Source organism: Pyrgilauda ruficollis, unplaced genomic scaffold (genome assembly GCF_017590135.1).
Source record: "Pyrgilauda ruficollis isolate IOZ18807 unplaced genomic scaffold, ASM1759013v1 scaffold21, whole genome shotgun sequence".
In the NCBI taxonomy this organism is placed as follows: domain Eukaryota; kingdom Metazoa; phylum Chordata; class Aves; order Passeriformes; family Passeridae; genus Pyrgilauda; species Pyrgilauda ruficollis.
The window spans coordinates 8,636,208-8,659,912 of record NW_024520318.1 but is presented as its reverse complement, the minus strand read 5'-3'; the positions used below and the strand labels follow the sequence as shown (position 1 = coordinate 8,659,912).

General features: G+C 43.2%; 1 protein-coding gene across 1 annotated transcript; it reads right to left on the bottom strand.

Annotated features, from left to right (window-relative positions):
- Positions 1 to 2,480: 2,480 nt before the first annotated feature.
- RNPEPL1 (arginyl aminopeptidase like 1) lies at positions 2,481 to 21,861 on the bottom strand. Its single transcript, XM_041467717.1, is given in 12 exon segments — positions 2,481 to 4,894; positions 5,576 to 5,718; positions 5,992 to 6,219; positions 7,615 to 7,723; positions 8,429 to 8,541; positions 9,582 to 9,695; positions 12,004 to 12,239; positions 13,404 to 13,520; positions 13,960 to 14,111; positions 14,754 to 14,894; positions 21,268 to 21,477; positions 21,479 to 21,861. Coding segments are annotated over 12 exon segments (2,175 nt in total). The 5' UTR covers positions 21,818 to 21,861; the 3' UTR covers positions 2,481 to 4,621.
- Between the last annotated feature and the right edge of the window lie 1,844 nt (positions 21,862 to 23,705).

Sequence of the window (23,705 nt, the reverse complement as noted above, 5' to 3'; positions counted from 1 at the left end):
AGGGAGAGAAGTAAAAGTAATTGAACAGCAGTGCCTGGGCCCAATGTGTGTGTTTGTTTCTGCAAACACTGACACATGGAAGCTGTTTGCAAGGGAGCTCTTCCACTTCTCTGAATCCTGATACCAGGATTAGGAAGGCACAGCAATACTCAGCTGACAGTGATCAGAGCTGTATCAAAGGAACAGCACAGTCTTTTTGCTTAAGGGAGATTTTGGAGTGGGTATTTGGGGTTATAGACCTCTCTCACTACTTCAGACACACACAGAGGTAAAGCACAGCTCCAAATTTTCAGCCTGGCTACCACAGCACACAAGATGTTTCACCTCAGTAAACATGATTTTGGAAAAGGGTCTAGTGCTCTGCAAACCTCACTAATGCCATTCCATTTTTAGAGAAAGGCTTGTCTCTAGTATATTAGAACACCTTCCTTGTTGGGCACAGAGCATATTATGTTCAACATAATCATAATTCTCTGGACAAGAAATCAGAGGTCTACCACCTGAGTTTTCCAGTGCAGAAGTACATGCAGGAAGAGGACTAAAGGGAAGTGTTCACACAGGCTCAATCATTTATTGCAGCTAGCTAGTATCCCTCTGTATAGAGTGAAAAGTCACCTCCTGAATATGGAATAGCTTTACCCTCCTTTATCTTGAAAAGGTTCTTATGTCCAGGTAAGAGATATGCTAACAAGTGTCCAAATTACTACTGTTATTAATGGAAAAAACAGGATGAGTAGACAGTATTAGTAAAAAATTCTTTTAAAGTTGATGTGGAATATACAGCAGCAATTGAGGTAATTTTTGAGAAACAATGTGCAATTTCCACTTTAAAATTATATTGAAACATCATGCTCCACCCAAGCAAAATCAATACATGAAGTTGTGGAAGACACCTTGCAGCAACAGACCAATCAATCTGTTTTCTATAAAAATTAAAAAGTACTTACATGACAAAGAGGTAAGTAGTTTATATGTGAGTAAGTAGTTTAACTTTCACAAAAAAAGCAGTAGTTTCCAGAGCTGGAAGATAAAAGTAGACAAATCCAAACTAGACATTATGTATGCATTTCAGGAATGCATGTAATCAAGAGCTAAACCAATTCACTTGGGACTTCAACAAAATCAGTGTAAAACTGTGTCCTCACAACTGTGTCTCAGAGGACAGTGGCTTGATAAATCTCACACAGTGATTTCTAGTATGGTTTCTCTTATACACCAAGTCTGATATTGTGGTCAAAGTGGCTTTCAGCTTTTATCAATCTGTAGTAAAAAATGTGAAAAGAAGTGTGACGTGATTTTAGTGTATTGACTGTACAAACAGGGAGAGCAGACTGAAGAAGTGTACTTGACCTAAGTGAATTGTGCAGCACATGAGCTTAGATGTACAGAAGGTCCTGTGTTATCAAAAAAAGGTAATGGCAAGGTCACTGCAGTGCAAGAACATAAAAGAGTTTTGGTTGAACCAGAATGTTTGGGATGCTTGATACAATTGTTCTTGGTTGATGGAGTTCATGGTTAAAATGTTGCAATGTAACAGGACACCAAAATTACTGATACAAGCTTCACACATTGTAGCTAACAAGAATTATATTGAATGTATCAACCAACATGGCTATGAAATGCTAAAAAATTAAGTCACAAATATTCCATTCTGTTAAACAGTTTGGCTCTTCAGAGCTTTCCCACAAGTGATATTTCTAGATCCTCTGTTGCCCTGCTCAAAGCTGCAATGAAATAAAGTAATAGTTTTCATTTTCAAAATAAAAAATGATAATGCAATCTCTTGGCATCTGTTTGAATAAAACCACAATTTGATGTCTAATCTGACTCAAACGGATCAGAAATGAATGTACCAAAGATAAGGCAAATAGTTTCTATTTGATCACAGTCTAATTTGCCTGTCAATGTGAAGTCTACTGCAAATCAAGAGAGCAAGTAGCCTGAAGCACCAATTTATTTTCTGTCAACTAAAGGAAGGCTTATCTCCACAAACTTGCTGCCAGGTTTTTGTCTCTACAAAACAAAAAATGGACTCCTCCCTCACAGGAGAAACAGAAGTACCTGGAGGTGGATGCATGGAATACATTCCAAAAATCTTGCTCTGCTTCAGTGTTTCAGAAAACAAGTCCTAGGTCAAAAGCCATTTGATGGGATCTCACAGAGATGAGAGCAGAAACGCTAACATACATCTTGTGTTCTTTAACCAGGAAACTGTTCAGTTCAGCCAGCATTTCCTTGCAATGATGGGTGTCTGTGCAAACACAGAGCTGGGCTGATGTATTTCAGTCAGTTGTAGTAACAAGAGATAATATTTATTTTTGATTGTTTGCTTTTGCCACCTCTCCAGCACCTTCCTGTGTGGCTTTCAAAGAGCTTCCAAACTCCCTCTATGCTGCACCCCAGAAAAGAACAAAACAAAGACAATGTACCAAGTTAGCTCTTAGAGCAGGGACGCCAAAAAAATGCCCAAAAGGCTGAACTTGTCACAAAGCTTAGTTTAATTTGACAATCATCATAAGGCATCCATGTAAATGAAAAATTCCCACCAGGGTAACAAACATTCTCCCACTAAATAAAATATGTTAGAACAGAGGCCCGTGATTCCAAAAAAATGCTAGTGGTTCCTGGTCTCAACCAGGCTGCCGCTGCTGGCAGTGGGGTCCAGGAGACACAGCACCAACAGCGGCAGCTCCAGAAGTGTAAAGTCAGCTTGTACAAATCTCTTTCAATAAAACAACAAATGAAAAGGAAAGAGATTTGTGTAGAAAACATCATTCTCCATCCTTTCTGGGAAAACAAAACAGAATTTAAAAGATAATCCCATTCAAGGAGCAAAGAGCAGAGCTTGGAGTTCTGAAGCCCAAAAATGCTGATGGCCCATTTTTAAAACTAATGAAGCACTACAGAGGCCTGAGTTTATTATTGCTTTATCCCAGTTCAGCCCAGGCTAAGGCTATGGTGAAGTCCAAATTCATTTAAAGCCAGAAAATGCAGATCCAGTAACAGCACCTAAGTCCCATCCACACATGGGTGTAAACAGATACTTTTGGTGAAGAAAACAAAGCCCTCCCAAATTTCCTCCTCTTCCTGTCTATGCAGATCCCCATTGCAGGGTTCAATTTGCCCTGAAGTATAAAACAATTTCTCTCTCACATCTCTGGTTAGCTGAGTCTTTTCCAAATGTCTTGCCTTTTGTTCATACTATCCTGGTGATGCATCAGCTCAGAGATGCCTTGTGGGAGCTCACAGAGAGCACACAGGTACCCACATGTTAAAAAGTTTGTGGCACAGATCTAAGAACCATCACCTGTATTTTGCAATACCCCACGACACTTTGCCCTTGGCTTCCTGAGACCAAACAGCACAGAGGGAAGACAGTATCTTCTCATCCTGCATGGCTGGCCAGTGATCCAGAGAAACAGCATGCCAGGGAAATGAAATGGCACCTTATTCCCACCATAAGTCAGAAAACAGACTTGGGTAAAGCAGGACTTAAAAGTTTCACATTAAGAAAGATGGTGCTTCCCTCAGATTATCGTATGACAGGGCCACTGTTATTCAGGCAAACATTATTCAAGGCAGTAAAATCTTAGCATGGATATTTTCATGGCTTACCTACAGGCCAAGATATGCTGGGAATCTTAAAAAAATTACAGGTCTTGGTAATTCCTCCAAAAGGACAGAATAGAAGACACACAGAGTGCATGCGATGCATGTGCCACACATCCTGACACACGAGCAAAGGTTGCAGCTAGACTTGTCAAAATAGTTAAAAAGATTTAGGCATCCAGCTAGTACCAGAACTGATGGCATTTGGGAACCTAATTTTAACTTTGAAAATTCAAGCCTACACATTTCTTTATTGCTTGTCCCATCGAGTGCAAAGGGAAAACTGAGGGCAGGATTAACTACAGAAGGATTTCAAATCCATCATAATGTTTCCCTGTTCTTTTTTATATATTTTTTAATATATATAAAGAGCATTATTATTATTATTTAGCCACCTCTGGGCAGGGAGGAACAGGAGCTATTAGTTTCTCATTTAAGCATTAGTCCCCTTCCTTCCAAATCACAATACCTCTGTCACAGGAAGGAGCATAACATGAAAACTTGTTTGCTGCCACTAACAATTCCTGAGTCTCTCCTTTGCAGAACTTTAGCCCAAATATTAGGACAATGACAGCTTGACACATACACACTCCCCAGCAACATACACACAGCAAGTAGGACATACTCCACAGCCTCAGTGGCCTCAGACAAAAAAAAAGAAAAAAATAAGAAGCAAAAGAACACCCTCCCATCAAACAACAAATCCGAAGAAACCATCCAGAAGAGCCTCAGGAAAGGGAACTATCCACTTTCCATGGAGAAGCAACAGCCCAGGAGTCCCTGCCCAGTAAAAACTGAATCAAAATATTTGTCACACAGCTGGTGGAGATCTCTGAAACCTGGCAGTATTACACACTGGATACTTGAAGGCACATTTGCTTTGTGTTTTGGGAGAGAAATCCAGTTACAACACACTGCAGCTGCAAGGCTGAGGGAAAGGAGGCAACGCTTGGTATCTTTCCTCTGTTCCTGTCCCCATTTTCAAGCTTTGTGGCTGGCATGAACTGGTGATCTAAGCAGACACGTTGACATCCCTGAGTGAAATGGCACCATTTGTGGCCTCTGAGACTTTGTCCTCAAGCACCATTGCTGGTGTGTCTGTAGTGACTGCTGTAGTGTCTATGGCAGGAAGTGGATTCAAGCCCTGGGATAAGATCTGTTGGATCGTTTTCCGCAAATTGGGGTGCAGCTGGTTTTGGGTCTGGTAAAAAATTTCTAAGGCAAAAGACTTGAGAGTGCCAGTGCAAAGGTCCTCGTAAAGTGGAATTGTGTACATCCGAGACATCTACAAAAAAAGGAAAACAAGATAAAAATGTTTCAATAAAAGTTAAGAAGTTCAGCTCTTCTACAGCTACACTCAGTAGCTGTAACAGCCCTGAGTAACTTCAGACTGGAGACAAGCAACACATTTCTTCAAAACACAGATGAGTTTATTCTAAGTCTGATGCAAGGATTTTTATGAATGGTAATAAAAATATCTGCTCTCTGAGACTGAGCTACTTCCACAAATAACAGAACTATTTTTAAAGGCCAAATAGAAGAGGCCACACTGAACACATGCATTAACCTTTTGCTCCAGCACAATAACAACTACTGAAAAGAACTTGATGAGCCCTAGCCTTGCTTGAAGTGTAAATATTCAAATAATCACATGATTTAGTAGTGCAAAAACTTGTGGTCTGGAAAAGCCAGGGCTGCTACAAAGCAATACATAAAATGCATGGGGCAGAGCTGGGACAAGGGTATTGAGTCAGGCTAGAAAAGCAGAGATTATCTGTAGGCATTTGAAATTACATCTGCCCATTCCTCCCCACCACTAGCAGGTGAGCCATGCTCAGCCCCTTCGCAACACACCTGGGCTACACTTGGCCAGGAAGCAGAAGTTCCAAGGTCTTTCACGTCGCATGTCTCATGCACATGTCTCATGCACTGAGAGGTGCAGTGAGTTTAATCCAGCAGTTAGTACCTGGTTTTCCAAGAAGCGACGGACTTTGTAAAGGTCTGGATAATAGTCATTTCGGACTACAATCTGCAACCAGCGGATACGGATTTCTGCGTTCATGGAGTCCAGCTGAGAGGAGTAACATTCCGAGAGCTTTTTTATCACCTCTGAAGAGAGCACATACACAGAGAAAGAACTGTGACCTATTTTGTCAATTTTGAGGGTCATCAGATAATAACAACTCATCAAATCACAGAATCATCGAATCCGTTGGGCTGGGAAAGACTTTTGAAGATCACCTATTCTAATCCCTCTGTGACATGGCCAGGGACGTCAACCTGACTTTACGTGAATTATAATGTCAGCCAGAGGCAGGGACCTTTAGAATTCAATCAATTATTCCAGGGATAATTTTCTACTATCCTGGAAAGAGTACTCACCATGTGGCAGTGGTGATCCATCCAGCAATCTGTCCAGGAAAAGCACAGTTTGGAACGTTCTCCATTTAGTGAGGTCAACACTGCTGGCAGCAGCAACAGAGTCCAGAGGCTCTGTGGTCCAGAGTTTGAAGAGTGTCTCCACTGGTCTGGTCAGACTGGATCCCTGAGATAAGTCTGGCTCAGCTAACGGAGGTCCTGTAGCATTGAGCCAACGTTCAAACTCCAGTCCTGGAATGAGGAGCACCAAAAATGTGGAGCAGAGATCTCTGCAGGTGGCTTGGCTGCCTCAAAGTTCAGGACCGCTTCTAGCATAGTTAAGGGAGGTTGCAACAACAGCAACCAATAGTTACAGTGACACAATAGTCTTAGCAGCCTCATTGGGACAACCTATGGAACACCAGGAAGAGTGCCAGCAACACTGCTCCAAACCTCACTGTGAGTTTTCTAGAGCTCAACAGTACAGTAAGTACAAGAAACAAACATGCTCTTAAGGCAGCCAGGCTGACAAGTACCTATGTTCAAATTATGCTCTAATATTTGTGTGCCTGCATTTCTCTCTCAGAATTTTGAGAAAGACTGACAAATATGGAGAAAACCCATTTCATAAAAAAAAGGAGGTGAGATGGATGACTAAACTCCTCCTACCCACCAGTAAACCTAAGCAATTTATATTTATTTATGCAACTAATTTAAAAAAAAAAAAAAGTTTCTTCACAAACAGCAGAGCCTGCTTTCCAGCAGAGCTCTTCTTCTTGACCTTTTACCACCTCTGTACTTTTCTAACTCATGGCAATACTTCCTGTTCCACACCATCTATGCTGAAACTCCTACCTTCTGCATCCCCTGAATATTAGCCAGGCAAAAATTAGCAACTTCTGTGGTTAACTCATTAGCCTACCAGTGGGCCAAATAAAACACAGAACTGCTGAGCTCATGCTGCAGCTTTCCCCACAGTAAACTCTCTCCTCTCCACAGGCAGTTTCCTCTCCACAAAGCCTGCAGGCCCCAAGTATCCTTAAGAGCTTAAGTACTCTGCTGGTCTGGTTTAAACTGTCCAAAAGGCTCAACAGCTATTCACAGGGATGGACACATGGCAGGATAACATGAGTCTCATTTCTTTAAGAAAGTGAGATAATAAGCACCTGGTAGGCCACAGACCTTCCACAAATCCACCAACAGCTACCAAGAGGTGTTATAAGGGAAAGTGAAACATTCTGGAAGATATTTTATATGTATGGGTAGGATCTTGGGGAAGTTACAGTTCTCAAAGCATGTTTTCTGTTATTAAAATAGATGAAATTTCAAAGTGTGTTCACCTCTTCCCTGCATTTAAGCATGTGTAAATCTCACAAGCACTGATCATTCTGTCTGCAGAGTGAAAGGTGAGTTAATGAGAAAGTTAACCAGGGACAATCAGCAAATTAATGCCAAAATCATCAGCAGTTTCAGAGGTTCTCATTCCCCAGTGTAGAGGCAATAGCCACAAATTCTGTCAAGAACATCTGGTTGTTGCTGAACTATTTTGTTTGCCTTAGCATTTCCCTGTGCGTTCTCCAAGCCAAGCACAAAATTCATCATCCAGGTTTTCTACAGTGCTTACAGTTAACTTAGAAAATCTCCTACCTGCTTTGCTTTCAACACATTGCTCTTTCAGCTCTGGAAAAAAATTCAGGAAGGAATCCAGAAGATCTTGAGCCACAACGCTGGTAAATTTATACTTCTCAATGTAGGCCTAAAATAGTAAAGTGTTCAAATTATGATTAGGAACAAGACAGCTTCCTTTTGGTATAGAACCACTGCATGCCACAATAATAACAACAACCAAAAAATACAAATATAAGAGTAGGAACAATTATTTGAAGGTTTAAAAAAGATGAAGAAAAATATTCTCACTTTTCACCCAGTTAAATAAAGAAGCAGCACAACATGAAAAAAATAGAGTAGCTGCAAATACATTTGACAGCTGAGTATCATTTCATTTTCCTTTTCCAAAACAAGGCCCTAGCTGACCATTTTCTATAGGTTTTGCAAGTGTGCTTCCAGGCACCGACCTGCCTCAGTATAGTAGCCTATACCCTTTGTCACCCTGGGTAAAAAAACCCAAGTTAACACTTCTTAGTAGTGAATCAATTCACATTTTTCCAGTCACAGGCAAACTGTGCTGGAACAGCTTTCTAATTACTTGGAGCACAGAACAAGAGATAACAAACATATACTACTACTCTTTATCTAGCACCTCATGAGCTCAGAATCTTGGAAATCTTGTAGAAAGATTCATGTAAGTTGATAGACAGGCCCACAACTTTCCTCTATCTCTGACACACTTGTATTCAACTTGACCCTTAACAATTAGCCACAGTGAAAGAATCTGGGGGGCAAAAACCCAACAACAAAAAAATCAGCTCTAAATCTCAAGAAAACACATATTTACACTCACCCTTAGGAAGGAGTCAAAGTGTCTGGGGTCACCACAGAGCTGGGACAGGTAGTAAACAAAGCAGTAGCCTTTCTCATAAGTGAAGAGGTTCATTAAATTACTGGGATTTACACCTGAAAGAAGACAACATGATAAGCAACTAATGAGGAGAGTGATTTCCAGCCCTTCCAGTTATACAGACTCCTTAGAAATCACCAAGGTGAGACTCAGTGACTTTAAAAAAACTAAGCTTGTTGTCAGTACATTTAAGTTACTGCAGTAAATAAATAAATGCAGTCCAAAGACACAGCCTGAAAAAATAACATTTTTTTTTAAATCAGTCATTGTAAGGTAAGTAGTAACTCCAAATGGAATAAGTCACTTCAAACTAGAGGTCACTGAAACAGATCTGGAACTTGAAAACAAATCCTTTTTTCTTTTTTCAGTGCCAGGTTCTGGAAATCACCATACCACAAATTTTCAAAGATACCAATAAAAGGTAATCACCGCTTGCTCCTTTCTTCAGGGTTTCACACATGCTTTTCCATTCCATTTGACTCCAATTTGATCTCCACTTGCATTTTAGGTTGTTTTAAATATCATCTAGATAGAAGACTGCTTCACCCACCCAACTGTGACCACAGAACTAGAGAACTACCAGTGAAGGAGATAGGTAAATCTGGAGTGCAGTCAAGCATCTGGCTCAGGGAATAACCAAACAGCCTCTGCACAGCTCATCTTAAAGCAAGTACCTGTTTATCTGCGTGCTAAATACACACATAGTTCTTACATGAACACATAAAGAGAAGAACATTGAATAGCAGAGGATTTTATATTATGTTTCCAAATATTTCCATTTTTAAATACTTTATCTTACATATCCAGAACTGCAAACCCACATGGTTTTCAAGGCAGTTTTTCACATTCTTTCTATTCAGTAAGTCTCTTCTTACACAGAACAATACCTATAAAGATGAGTTATCCAACCTTGAAAAAAGTTTGAAAGCAAAACTTCCTTACTTGTTTTTAGATGGGTTTACAAACCAATATTTCTTTCTTTTTAATTTTTTTTAAAAAAAGATATGTGAATATTAGTCATTTTTTGTCAATATTCCACCATGGATATACAGAGGTGTATAATTTTGTGTAGAGCAGCCTCAGCCAAAAGCAATACCTGGCTCCAGTTTAACCTGAAGCTTGCTGACCGGGTTGTCTTCTCCAAGGAGCTTCATCTGTCTGTGGAGAGCATCGAGGCGGAATGCAGTCTCCAAACATGTGAAGGCAGCTCCTACCCCAGAAAGTAACTTGTTAGTTATGGGAAAATGATCAGCAAAAGCTGATCTGTGCAGGACTGGCACAGGGACAAACTAAAAGCTGCTGCAGGTGCAAAAGACAGAACAGTGAGACAGAATCACAGTAAGGTAATGGCAGAGAAACTTGAGTGCAGAACGTCCTTGTAATTAGTAATGGAAGTCAGAGCCTAACCCAATGTATTTCCTCACTCTGATCATGCACCAGGCTGCACTGGAAAACAAAACACCATGAAAACTATGCTAAAGTTTACATCCTTGACATCATCTCATCAATTCTTGCAAGACAAGGAGAGCAGCACTGAAAAAAGTATTGTACAGGTAACTTTCAAGGAATAATCAAGTCCCACACAATCATACTGTCACTGGTAGAACAGTAAACACAATTCCATACCCAGTGCCAAGGATATTACTAAGCAAATGTCACCTCTTGAGTGCAAAGAGAAAAGAATTGGATTTGGTTATTGTATTACAGATCCTGTGTATATTTTTTAAGCTTTATCTATCATCCCACCTGGTTTTTGCCCTAAGTATTTCACCTTTCTCTCATCAGGACTTTTTACAGTTGTGACTGGGTAAGCTCTTCCTTCTCCCTAACTGCAATGTAAAGCATTCCATGCTTTCAAACCAAACTAGCTGCCAAGTCAAGAGATCTTTCCTATGCCCTTGCATAGGAAGCTGCAGAAAATGGATTTTCAGATTCAGAAGATACTTAACATCCATAACTATTAAAATTTTAGCCTTCTTTGCTGAGTTTTTAACCTGAAGATAGGTTTGTTACATAGACATAACCTCAGAGTCTCAATGTAACACCCAAATCCCTCATAGCCAAATGTGAATTAAGAACCAGGATATATTTGGAAAACATATATTTTGGAGAACCTGTATGAGCAGGGAAAGAAATGGACGTGCTTCCCAGGGGAAAGCAAGAGCTAGAGTAACTAGTGTAAAGGGCAATTACTTCAAGCTACAGAGAGGAGAATTAAGCAAGATCCAAGAGGAGTGGTAGTCAGTGGACTCAAATTTCCCTGAACAATATCATTGCAAAGACGCCTATTTACTATCAACAGAAAATACTCCAGAAATTATGTAAGAAATGGTAAGATTTAGATCAAAGGTTTGTCTTGGAAACAAAACAGAATGGAAAAAGCACTTAGTAAACAATTGCACAGGGAAATACGTTTTTTAGTTTCCCAGCAAATGCTTCTTGAAACAGCCAGTTCTAGAGAACAGACCAAAATCAGCAAGGATTTTGTTCTATGTCGGATGGAACAGACTAAGATGATGAACAGGTTGATATCTGCTGACCTACCCACATTACTGCCATGCATAATGTGACTTAGGACAGTGAGTACTACTCACGGAGAATTACTCAACAAAAAACAGCTTTCAAAGATACACAATATACATTGTAACATCTCCATAGATACTCAGAGCACTTTGCCTAAACTTGCCATCAGTTCATGTCCAAAAACAATATACATGAATAAAAACAAATGTTTTCTTCTAAACATTTTTGCTGTCAAGATTTCTAGGAACTTTTCTAAGATTGTTTACATTGGATGCTTGAGAAAACACATGGAACTGGCTTTTAAGAACATAACAGGACAAACTAGAAAAGCATACATTCCCATTATTCACTTCAATAACAAGCCAATTAAACTTAAAAGAAAGAGGAATAATTTACTACTTATATATTCTAAAGACTGCACCATAAAACTGACCTGTGAAATTCACTGACACAAGCAAAGGCAGGGTTTACAATCCTGCAGGAAGCCTCCAGCACACAAACAGCTACAAAAATCTGCACTTTTTTTTTTAATGCTACTGCCATCATTCTTTTTAACAGCAGGTAGCTACTAACTGATCAGAATCAAAAGGACACTTGTTCAGAGGACAGTTATTTCACAATGTAACTTTTATAAGATTTCTTACACCTTTCTCTGAACTATCCTCTGCTGACTTTGCTCTGACATATCAGCACCTCCCTGGTACCCAACAGTAGTTCCAAGTCCCCACAGCATTGTGCTAACACACCTCACCCAAAGCCCCTGGTACCATATCTGGTATTGAGCAGACTAAAGCCAAGACAACGTCAAACTCTAAGTATGCAAGATGTTCAACACAAAGTTTGGGGCTGTGTGTGGGTGTGAGTTCCAGAAACAAAACAAAACCCAACTGAAAACCAGCTCCCTACAGACTTCTGAGCTCCAAGGCAAATCCTCCAAGCAGGCAGCTCTGAGTTTTGGCAAGAAGGAGCCCAAGGAGAAGTTTCTGCAGCTGTACCGTAGGTCTCGGTGGTGATCCGGCGCTGCGCGTAGGTGGCCAGGCCCTCGCTCAGCCACATCTCCTCCCACGTGGCGTTGGTGACCGCGTTCCCAAACCAGCTGTGGGCAACTTCATGAATGACGTCAATGATCAAAAACTCATCGCTCTCCAGAATGGAAGAGATGATGAAGGTCAGGCATGGGTTTTCCATGGCAACAATAGGGAAGGAAGGAGGAAGAAAAACAATGTCATATCTAAAATTAGGGAGAGAAGAAAGAAGAAAGGAGATGAGTAAACTGCAGCTAGAAGACACACAGTAACATTTTCTGTTTTCAGAATACACAGTAACATTTTTCTTTCTTTAGGGAAGGCTCTTCTGAGACTTTCTTGTGACTTCAGGAACAAACTTTCTATAGCAGTGGTGCCTAATTCTTCTGATCAGAGGATCACAATTTATTTTGTTGGCCAAGGACCTGCTTATGTTTGGGTGTAAAGACTTGACAGTCTTTTGATGTCATCAAAAGAAGCATTGGTTCCCCTCGTACACACAAACTCATCACAAGCTGTATTTCTGGGAGCCACAAAAACTGTTTACACTATAAACAGTAGTGTAACACAGTGTTGAGTCCCCAGAGGCTCCCAGGTAAGAGAGAGGCTAGGAAGCTGTCAGTGAAGGAACAGATTTCCTACATATGCAGTGTCATCAAATAACTTTAATCTGTCTGCTTCACAACACAACAGTAATATTTGTTTTGTTTTCTAAATTTCTTTACCAGTGATCAGCACTGAAATAATCTGAGAACACTGGGCCATGATTTCAGATTATTTCAAGCAATACTTGTTAAGTCAACAACAAGGCGATCTTCCGGCTTACCTTTAGCAAAGAAACATAAGAAACCTTTGTAAACATTCTCTCCCATCCAAAGAGTGCAAGTATTCTCTCAAAACCACTCTTTTTTTAATACTCAGTCAAGCTTTTCAAGAGCTCTCAGTGTTGGTTTGGAGGACTTGGACTCTCAATGAGTCTGTACTGAGATTTTCAGTATTCTCAGGCATGCCACAAAAAATGCAGACACATTTTAAATGGTGTCTGGCTCAGTGCTGGACTTACATCACAAAACACTGTAGTACGAAAACCCCCATTTCTCAGGAAAGATACTGTTTAAAAACCTCTTATTCAAACTGGGAGTTCCTAAACAGTGGATCTTTCCACTGCAAACCAGCTAAAACACTTCCATGCCCCTCCATGGTCCTTCCTGCCACTTGTGGAGACAAAACTCCAGAGTCTGCTTTCAACTACTACAATGCTGCCAGTTGAAATGCTAGTTTGTCCTCCTACAGGGAGAAAGCATGATCATTTCTCAATTCTGTTTTATTTTGTTCCCATTGCACATTCCCAGGAGACTGATAAAACTCACCTTCCCCATATATAGGGGCCATACAGACTCTCTGCAGCAGTCAACCAGCGTTCAACAATGCCAGAAAGCTTGCTGATGGCTGTTGGCAGCAGGCAAGGCTCTGCCCACACTCTGCTCCTGTCAGAAAACAGAAAACATCAGGTGATACTTCAGCAAACTGAATTATCTCTTAGGAAAAAAAAAAATCGCCTGACTGCTTACCACACCTCCATGTATGGTAATAGAGCAAGGAGACCTCCCAGCAGACCCAGGCCCTCCTAGACTAATGCTCCTTGGAACATGGCAAGAGGTAACCAAAATCTCTTCAACAAGGAAATGAGAAAGCAGCTGTAATGACTTCAGGGAACAGTAGGCAACATTTATGAAAGAGGAACATATCTTTGCCAGTGCAGTGCCATGAATTTCCTTATACCCAACTACACTTCAAACTCTCTCTGTGCTCACAGCTCATGAACCCAACTGTTCCCTTATCAATGACTCAACATCCCTGCTACTTTACAGTATGAAGCACTGTACAGAGACATAAAATGGAGAAGGAACTCACTGCAAATCTTACCTTGGACCTATGTCTGCATGTATGAGGTCTCCAGCCACCAGGGCCACTAGGTAAGCAGGAACTGGATATTCCATGTAAAATTGATATACACCTTCCTCTTCTAGGTAGGAACTTTGGGTGGCACTCATCAACACCTGTATGCCTGCTGGAGCCTGGAAGACCATCATGGTACACATCAACTCACCAGATAATCACAGCTGAATGACTGAACCACAGATCTCTGGTCCATTTTCATCTATGCCTGATGATGTACATTAAAAATAATCATTTACATAACACAAAAAGTAATATTTCTGTGAAGTTTTTTACCACAATCTGCCCAATCCATGAAAACATACCAACCAAAGATATTACTCATCCTATATGACAGCTGCCCCAAAAGCACCCACATATTAAATTATTTCATTTATATAAAATGCAACATTATTTGATGCTGATTTCAAAAGACTTCAGGTTTTTTCTTTCAAAAATTGGTACAATACAGTTGAGTGTTATCATCAATAACCACTGTTGGAAGGGGCCAGCCAAATTCTCTCTCATATTTTTATTTCACAATTACACTTTGAGTACAAGGAAGGCAAGACCCAAGCATGGTAGGCAAGAGTCACCTTTGTGGCACTACCCTGATTCTGGCCCAAGAACCAGAGTTGTACCTAAAAAATTCAGTATTCTTTATAACACTGAATCACAATATTTTTAGCAGATGTAAACTGCTAAAAATACATGATGTAACAACACTTTCACAAGTTAACAGCAACTAAGAGCTCCGTGAACCATTCACAGGCATCCCTTACCTTGACAGTCGCTGAGTAGGTGCATTTCACTGCAGGGGTGTCAAAGCAGGGGAAGAAGGAGCGGTTACACACTGAGTGTCCCTGTGTGAAGACAAAGGGCTTGGCATTGCCATATGTCAGCTCTGGATCCAGCCACCAGATCTGTTGAAACATGACGGGACGAAGAGGTGAGGGAAACAGACAACGTGACAAGGACGAACTGGCAAAAACAAAATGTGAAATCAAGAGGACTGTGGGGGAGAAGCACCACCTCAGCTGTCTGTCTCCCCAGATGAACACCTGGCACAGGGCACATTTCCATCTCTAACAACACATCTTTCTACTCTGGTTTATTTGCCGGGAACGCTCAGAAAAATTTCTTACTGTCTGAACACTGAGTGGTGACATATAACATAGTGAGTTCCAGCCATTCACTATTTCTGTTATATCAATTTGCTTGGTTAATAACAAGTCCCTAACAAACATCCACACAACCTTCTTCTCAAAGGGAATACTCTGGCTATCTCCATGTTTATAACTCAATATGAATAGGAATAGAAGGGGTCAGGTAATATAAGCTGTAAAGAAAAAACTGACCCAAAACAAATCCAAATCCACAAACCAAAAATCCCTGAAGCTGAACAGTGTACACAATATTATCTGTGACCCTGACACTGCCCTCCTGGCTGAAGCATCAAACATTTTGACACTATGCAAAAAAGTCGGTATATGTAAGAAACATCTGGTCAAGGACACTGGGGGCCCCTTTTTACAAAATGGATAAGGAGATTCTGGGTGGTCAAAAAAGAAAAGCCAACAAAACACACCACTGAGCACGTCAATTTTCAGTACCAAACAGCAAGTAAATCACAAGTCAGACCCTCAGCAAATAATTAGAATAGATTAAGAATAATAAGAAAAAGTCCAATTATTTGCCTTTTGGTCTTTCTGTTTCAAATATTTGTGCTTTCACATGCTCCCTGCCTCCAACTTTGAAGTGCAGGAGCAATTTTAAATAAGGGTTTCCTTGTAATCCTAGAACTCTGGAGCTAAACTCTGATGGAAAATATCAAATATTGTGAAATTTGCAATAAAATTTGAACCCCTGGAAGTTTTGGAAACAGTCAAGCGCAAGGAATAAAACTTCTGAGTCTGCTGAATTCTTAGATCAAAGCAACCAATAAATCTGAGATCAGGGAACAGCAGTTAGTGCACATACTAGTTCAGTTCTAGTCCTCAAGGGAAAGCAACGAAACACAGAAGGGAAGCCTGGGCACTAAGTCTGCTCACGTTTTAACAACACATTACAACCTCTGTCTCCTAGTTAACTTTTGGAAGTTAAAGTTTTCTCTGTCTCTTTCTGTCCTATAAGGTTACTTTTTGATATCTTCTTCCCTTGCCTTTAGACCTTTTTCCTCAGATGCCAGTGTGCTCCTCTCCCAAATCACCCACTGCAGCAGCACTCCCAGGGATCAGTGAAAGGTGAGGACAGGAAACAGAGTCAGCAGCTTTCAGTTATTCCCATGGAGTCTCACACTTCTGCTGGCAAATGTTTGGGGTTTTTTAGAAGGGAGGCATTACAAAATTAAAAACCTTTATCTAAAAGTAAAATTCATCTCTTGAAATTTGTTTTAAGATTACCCTCTTCTATTTCAAGTCTGTAGGGCCAGCAACAAGCCTAAAGCAGGACTTCTGAGGAGCCCTGTCTGTTCACATCCATGTGCTGCATTTCAGGGTAGCACTGCCCACAACCCAGGGTCACAGCCCAGGGGCACCTACATAGATAGCTACAGATTTCCACTACATTTCTCATGGATACCTGCTTTCCACAACAATGAATATTATTTCTGCAATGCCACATTATGGAACTAGAGACAGCTGCTCCAGAAGTGATTTGGGGACATACGTCTCATTACACACCAATAACTTGTAACTTCTACCCAGAACACACAATTACAAAAAAAATGAAGGTGCTGTATTTAATACAGGGTAGTTTCTAACGATCCAGGGAAGAGGATCAGAAATTAAATTTCAAAGATCTACCCCAATGCCTTTTAAAAACACTCCTCTGATCAGTGGCTTTGTGCTTGTATCACAAATCTCTATCACTGGCCCTGCTTAAGAGACTCATCTTCAAAACATTGTTTCCTTTGCTTTTTGAGAGACAGAAGAGGCTAACAAGGAAAACAGAGAGATAAGGCGCCACCACACCTAAGTTGCAACACTTGAGTAGGAAGGAAAAAGGGCTGACAGACAATGTCTTTACAGCAGAGAGACAAGGGGAAGTTCTCCCTGAGCAGTGCAGGAGGAAAACATAAGCAGGAAGGGAAGGGGAACTAAGAGTTGATTCTTGTTTACGAGAAACTCCATAAATTAAGGACAACTTCTTTTCAACCAGTCCTGCTTTATTTGACATTTGGTTGAAGTTAAGCCCCACAAGCCAAGAGGGAAAACATTTGCAGAGGATGAAGTATTTTTTTCCCCTGTTTTCTAACGTCTGCAGCTACATGGCAAGCCTCTGTCTCTCTTTCCAGACACACTTGGAACAATGATGAAAGTTATCCTGAAACAATATAAATAGATCTGTAATATAAATAGACCAGGCTATGCTGCTGGACAGAGACAGGGCTACGGGCTGGGGAAAATGAGTACAAGCAGCATCCCAGAAAGGAGTGCGAGGGACAGGGTGCTGCTGGGGCAGGTGGTGGAGCATAGGAACAAAGCAGTATTTGGGGCTGTATCATCTACGCCACACGCAAATCCCTCCTGCACTTCCCCTTGGGAAATACACATGACATCATCATCATGCTCTTCATTTTTTTCTAGCTTTTCATGTATACAGGAAAGCTGTTTCACACATTAAAGCTGTTCTGTGGTGCATTTCAATCAAAAAGACCTGCTGCATGATTCCTCTGCTGAAGAAGGGCTTTTGGCAGCACAGGCTTTCCCCTGCCCACATACTGCAAAGAAGTCCACACTTTATAAGACACCTGCCAAGAGTATAATTTTTATTGACTTAGATCATAATCTTTTGCCCAAATCTGGCAAATGACAAAGGCAATTAGCTAAGCCTCTTTTAATTTTAAACCTCTCCATGTTTCTACATGCATTATTGATGAAGACGGCAGGAAGAGCTGCAAAGCCACAGCTTCTGTTCTAGGCAAACAAGCTGCTCTATCTGATGACAAAGTAAACAGAACACCTGAGATGCAGAGCACGTAACAGAAGCAAGGCACACCTGGGCATCAAGTCATTCTATGGGGACTGAGGAATCAAGACAAATCTACAGAATTACAGGGAAGTTTCTAGCACTGCAAAGAGGGCTGTCCTTTCTGCTAAACCCTGAAGATGAGGAAATGTTATAATTTTTTGTACCAGAACCCAGAGGAGGATTTGCATTTAAGGAAAGAAAATAGCACTGCTGTTAAGATGTGCACTGCCAAATCAGAGAAATGACACAGTGGGCAAGAGATAGGTGCAGATTTTTCTCTCTAGGGAAAGAAAAAAGAAAACATCACACAAAAGAGTATTACCAACAAGGGATGAGGGAGAAGGAGAGGAAGAACAGGACTATTGTCCCTGATATATCTGATCACTGTGTGCCTTCAGCCCACACCAGGAGAGATACACAATGATTGTGACAGTCTTGCCTCTGATGGAAACTGGTGATGTACTGAGCATATGGTTTCCTAACAGCACAGGGAGCTGGAATGCTCTGTGAAAGGCAGATTTAATCTCTCAGCTGTCTCTCAATGTCCATCAAACAACCAAAGATCTTGGCTTCTTCCTCCACATGAGAAATAATGGGACAGTCAAATAACATGTCCAGATGGCTCAAAGCAAGTATATCAAGACAACAGGTTTCCAATTTTAAGCACTACTATCTCTGCTGCTGATCTTACTGCCAACACATTCACACTGCACTGTAACATGTATTTACTGTTTTATAGGTCCCACAGAAAATAAACCCTGACCTAAGGAGAAGACATTCCTAGAGTGGCCAAAGAAAATAGAACTTTTATAAGAGAGAGGTCTGACACTGTAAATCTGTGCCTCACTGACAGAGAAAAGGGATTGCCAGAATATTTACAAGACACAAGTATAAACCATTTGACCCTTATACACATATGGGTTACTCATCCCTGTTAAAGTGCAGGGCTCGGCCAAAAAACAGCAATGACAGAGAGCACTACAATAGCACCAAATCGCTTTGGATCCAAACAAAATAGCTCAGCATGTTGAACATGAAGGGCTACAACAGGTGCTACTCGAGGACAAATATTTTGCCAGCCAAAACCTACAACAGAGAGTGAACAAACATGGTAGGATTTATGTCAGTGAGCATGCCTGCTCCTGCTTTCCAGTACCACTTGGGAAGGGCAGTGCATGTCCCCAGTGCTGTGACCATCAATAATCTTGACATAACTTTGCAGCTTCAGTTCAGCTGAAGCAGGACATGCTGTTAAAGGTACAATAAAGACTTCAAAGAACAGTATAAAGAATAGATAGTTCAATTCTGATCCATGGGGAGCAAGACAACAATAGAGAGAATGGAAGAAATGTCCTCCTCCAGCATCCACACAGGACTGTGTGTGGGGCCAAGGAGACAACACATTAATACAAGGTGAGACTAAATGAACATCACATCAATCAGTGCCCCTGAACCCTCCAGTGGTTTTCACATTCTCAAAGCCAGATCAGTGTTGCACTCATTCTGAGATCACTTCTCCATAGACTCAGCAGGACAGGCTGCCCCTTTGGCAACAGGGCTGGCAAAACACAGGGGAAAGCACAGGCTGGCCTAAAATAAAACAATTTGTTCAAGAGGAGGAAAGCACGTTATCATGTACTTTGGGAGGTGTGGCTCAGCCAGACTGAGAACGACTACAGAGCACACAGCAATGCCAAATTAGCTTTAAAGCCTTCTCACCATAAACAAGGCGGAGAGTGGACAAAAGAAACAGGTTTCTTCATAAACCTGGGGAAAAAATAATGAACGGAATCTTCTGAACACACTGTGAGCTACATGGCAGAGTATTGTACAAGGAAATCCTAAAGCCAGGAATTCCAGAGGTGAAAAGGAACAATATCCAAGTGGATCTGAACTTTAAAAGTGACAGGATCTTCCTTCATTTTTGCACTTTTAGGGAAAGATTAGAACATTAATAAGTCACCATACGACCACAGGAAACTTCTGTCAATAAAAGGCTTCATGTGAAACTCACTATTCCAAGTGAGCCAATGTATTAAGACTATCAAGATCATTCAGAGGATGAAATTACTTTTGTGATCTTCTATGTAGTATTAAAATTGGATAGAGAAACACCCAGCAAACACATTCTAATCAGAAAGACTCTCCTATCAAGAGGAAAGGCCTACTATTTACTTCCTGTGGGTTGTTTTGCAAGAAGCTTTTGTTTTTCAATTCCTGCTCTTGTTAAATACATTGTAAAAGTCCAACAGATCCACACATTTACTGGTTTTGACCAGTGCAATAGCAACACCAAATCAGAGGACTGAGAGACAATTCCTCTAGGCAACATAGATGCAACAAAGTTGCAAGATGCTTATAAAAAATACACATCTTTTGTAAATAGATTCATGAACCACATAATTAAAATCAGTTTAATTTCCAACCTGAACAGACTGTGCAGTAATAAAAAGAACTGATGTTTCAGTGAGAACTTCATCTTTTCACTGTCATAACTTCTTAAAAACACAAGACCTGATAAGCAGCACCTAAAAGTCTGGGAATAAAGTGCTTCTAAATACCAGGAGTTTAAAAGAAACTATAGCATTTACAAAGCATTTCACTGCTGAAGAAAGCTAGTCCACAGACATGGAAGCACCTCCATGGCTACATCCAAAGGGGTGTTTTGGGCCATTTCTCATCCCTTTTTTCAGCAGATAACTTGTAGGAACCTGTGGAATCACCCCTGTTCTCAAAGCTCCTGACCACGGAACACCATTGGAACACCAGCCTAGCTGTGCAAGGCCTGATTTTGTTAGCAGTTGGCAAAACCCCCAGGGAAACTCCTACATTGTGCATGACATAATTTATCCTGAAGGACTGAGTCGAGGCAGGAGTTTGCAAATTTTCACTCTCCTTGCCAACAACTGCAATGTCCTTAAAAGAACTAAAAACTTTCAAATTATTATAGTGAGGGGGGATGAATAGCCTTGGGGTCCACGCGATGGAGGAAGACAGGAGGGAGAGAGGCTGGATCGGTACGGGCACCGCTGCTGAGTGCGGCGGGGACCGCGGGGCTGGCAGTGCCGAGAGCCCCTGCGGGCAGGGGACAGATGCTGCTGCTGCCCAGCGGGCTGGCGCTGCCCGGCGATGGGGCCAGGACAGGACCGGAGAGGCTGGCAGTGAGACACCTTCCGCCGCCTTTGCTGAGGAGCCGGGGCGCTGCCCCGACGGTCACTTAGAACAAGAGCAAAGATGCGCGACAGGCGCGGGCGGCACGGGAGGGCTCTGCCAGCCGCCCCGGGACCCGGTTTCCTACGGTACCAACCCCCGCCCGGTACTCACGGCGGGGCCGTCGGCCGTCGTGTAGCGGACGATGATCTGGAAGGGCTGGTGCGGCTGGAGGGCGGCGGGCAGGGAGACGGTGAGGGACGAGCCGTAGTCGGTGAAGGGGTCCACCCTGAAGCCGAGCGGGCAGGCGGAGCAGGGCGGCTGGGCGAAGAGGGGCAGCGGTGGCGGCGGCTCGGCGGCGGCGGGCGGCGGCAGCCTCGGCGGGCGAGAAGGCGAAGGCGCAGGGCGCTTCCCCGGCCGCGGCACGGCGGAAAGCGGCCGAGAGGACGCGCAGCGCCGGGTGCACGTCCAGCACCAGGGCGCGGGGCTGCGGGCGCAGCGCGCAGAGCTCCAGCACCAGGCAGCCCGCCAGCGCCCGCGCCTCGGGCCGCAGCTCCAGCCCCAGGTGCAGGTGCCTCAGGCTGAAGAGCTGCGAGCTGGACGCCGACGCCACGTCCGGCGGCGGCTCGGGAGGCGGCGGCGGGGCCGGCGGCGCCTCCGGCCCGGCCGCGGAGCCCTTGCGACAGCAGCACAGGCCGGGCGGCCGCGGAGCAGGAGCCGCCATGGAGCGGCGGCGGAGGAGGAGGAGGAGGCGGCGGCGGAGGCGGCGGCTGCCGCTGCGCGCGCACCCGCCCCGCCCCGCGGCGCCTCAGGCCGGCCCGGGCACAGGGCGGGCACCGGGACAGCCCCGGACAGCGGGGCGGGCACCGGGACAGCCCCGGACGGCGGCACCGCTCCCGGGAGAGCAGCGGTGCCTTCACTCGTGCCTTCCCTCGCTCACAGGCGTGGGTATCCGTGCGTGCCCCTTGCACAGGGCAGCTTTAACCGGCCCACACCGAGCTTCCCTCCTCTCCGCAAAGCCCAGCCCCGGTGCCCCGCCCGGACACACCGATCCCAGCGCTCCTGCTCTGGGGACGGCCACAACACCCCGCTCGGATCCCTCCTGTGCCCTCAGGGCCAGCTCTATCCGCCTGAATGCCTCACTGGGCCGTCCCCCGCCCCAGCTCCGCGGCACACACCCCCAGCCCTCCTCCCCCGGCTCCCAGCAGGGCTGGTTCTCGCACCCTCATCCCACCGCTAACTAGTTTGGCTTCCTCACTCCTCCTGGTCACACCCCTACATGGAGCTCACAGCTAACCCTAAATAGCCTCCCTCCTCCCTGCATCCCCCCCACACCCGTTTTTTAAATCCCTTCTCTCCCAGCTGCCCTGCCCGTAGTTTCCTGCCTCCAGCTCTCACTGCGAACTGGCCCCAGAGCCCAGGTCGGACTAAATGTGCTTTACTCTTCCCTAGAACTCGGGGTACTCAATCACACACCCTCTACTGCTGCCTTCCTAAATGGGAAAGGGCAGAAATCACAAAGTTATCAGCTTTGTACAAGCACTTGTTTCTCTGCACGGCAACAGCAGGAGTCAGCAAGCTGGAAGGAAGGAGGTAACTGTGACTGCACTCCCACCAGCCCAAGAGAAGTGCAGTCTCTGCCCCATGTAATGGCACTTCTGGAAGTTATTTTCATTCTAATTTTCACTCTTATGCTTTGCCTACCTCACTGCCTGATGATGCTCCAAGGCACATATTTTGGACAAGACAGGAGCATTTCTCACATGGTTGTGGGTTTAATGAATCCATAGTGGTACATTCTGAAAGCCTCCCAAGCCTTACACTAACAACTGCAGCATCTGCACCAAATTCCAGCTCAGTTTCCACTGCATCACCACACCAGAGGCACAAACTGTGGCCTCAGCACGTTGTGGCTGCAGTTACTGGCCCACCAAGGGTTAAACAAATCACAGTATCACCCTCCACCGACCTGAATCTAAAGAAAACCTTTGTGTAATCACTTATATATAGTAAAACACATGCTACAGTTGCAGTAAAAAATAACAAGATAGCACTCAAGCTCTTTGGTTGCTGCACACAGCACTCTGCACTTTCTCAGTGTTTTCAAGCACCTTCAAAAAGAAATTTTGCCTTTACAATAAATCCCCTCATAACTGAGAAAAACATTTTGTCCTGACATTTTTGCTGTCCATATCCTCCTTTAATAAATCAAATGTCCTGCTTTTATCCTTCTGACACCCTCTGGTACACTCGTACCAGCTGCCTTTTGAAAAAATTTGGCTCCCTCCAATTTTGTTTCCAGTGATGCACTAAAACCTGTTTGACATGGCTTTCATCTACAGGTGGTGGGCAAAGCACAGCCCCAGAAACCTCAGGATCTTCTGACCCTGCACGACCTTCACCACAGATGAGGGTGAAATGTCCTCAGGTGATCAAGCCAGGACAACTTTAGGGCCTGATTACACCAATCTAACTGCATGTTAACTCCACAGGAATTTTAGAAGAATCCTACCTGTGCTTTGGTTGAAGTCCCAAGCAAGTGCAGTGTGCCCACTCATCAGACAGATAAGATGAGGAATAACACATTCTCTTGAAGAGGCTCTAAGCTTTTG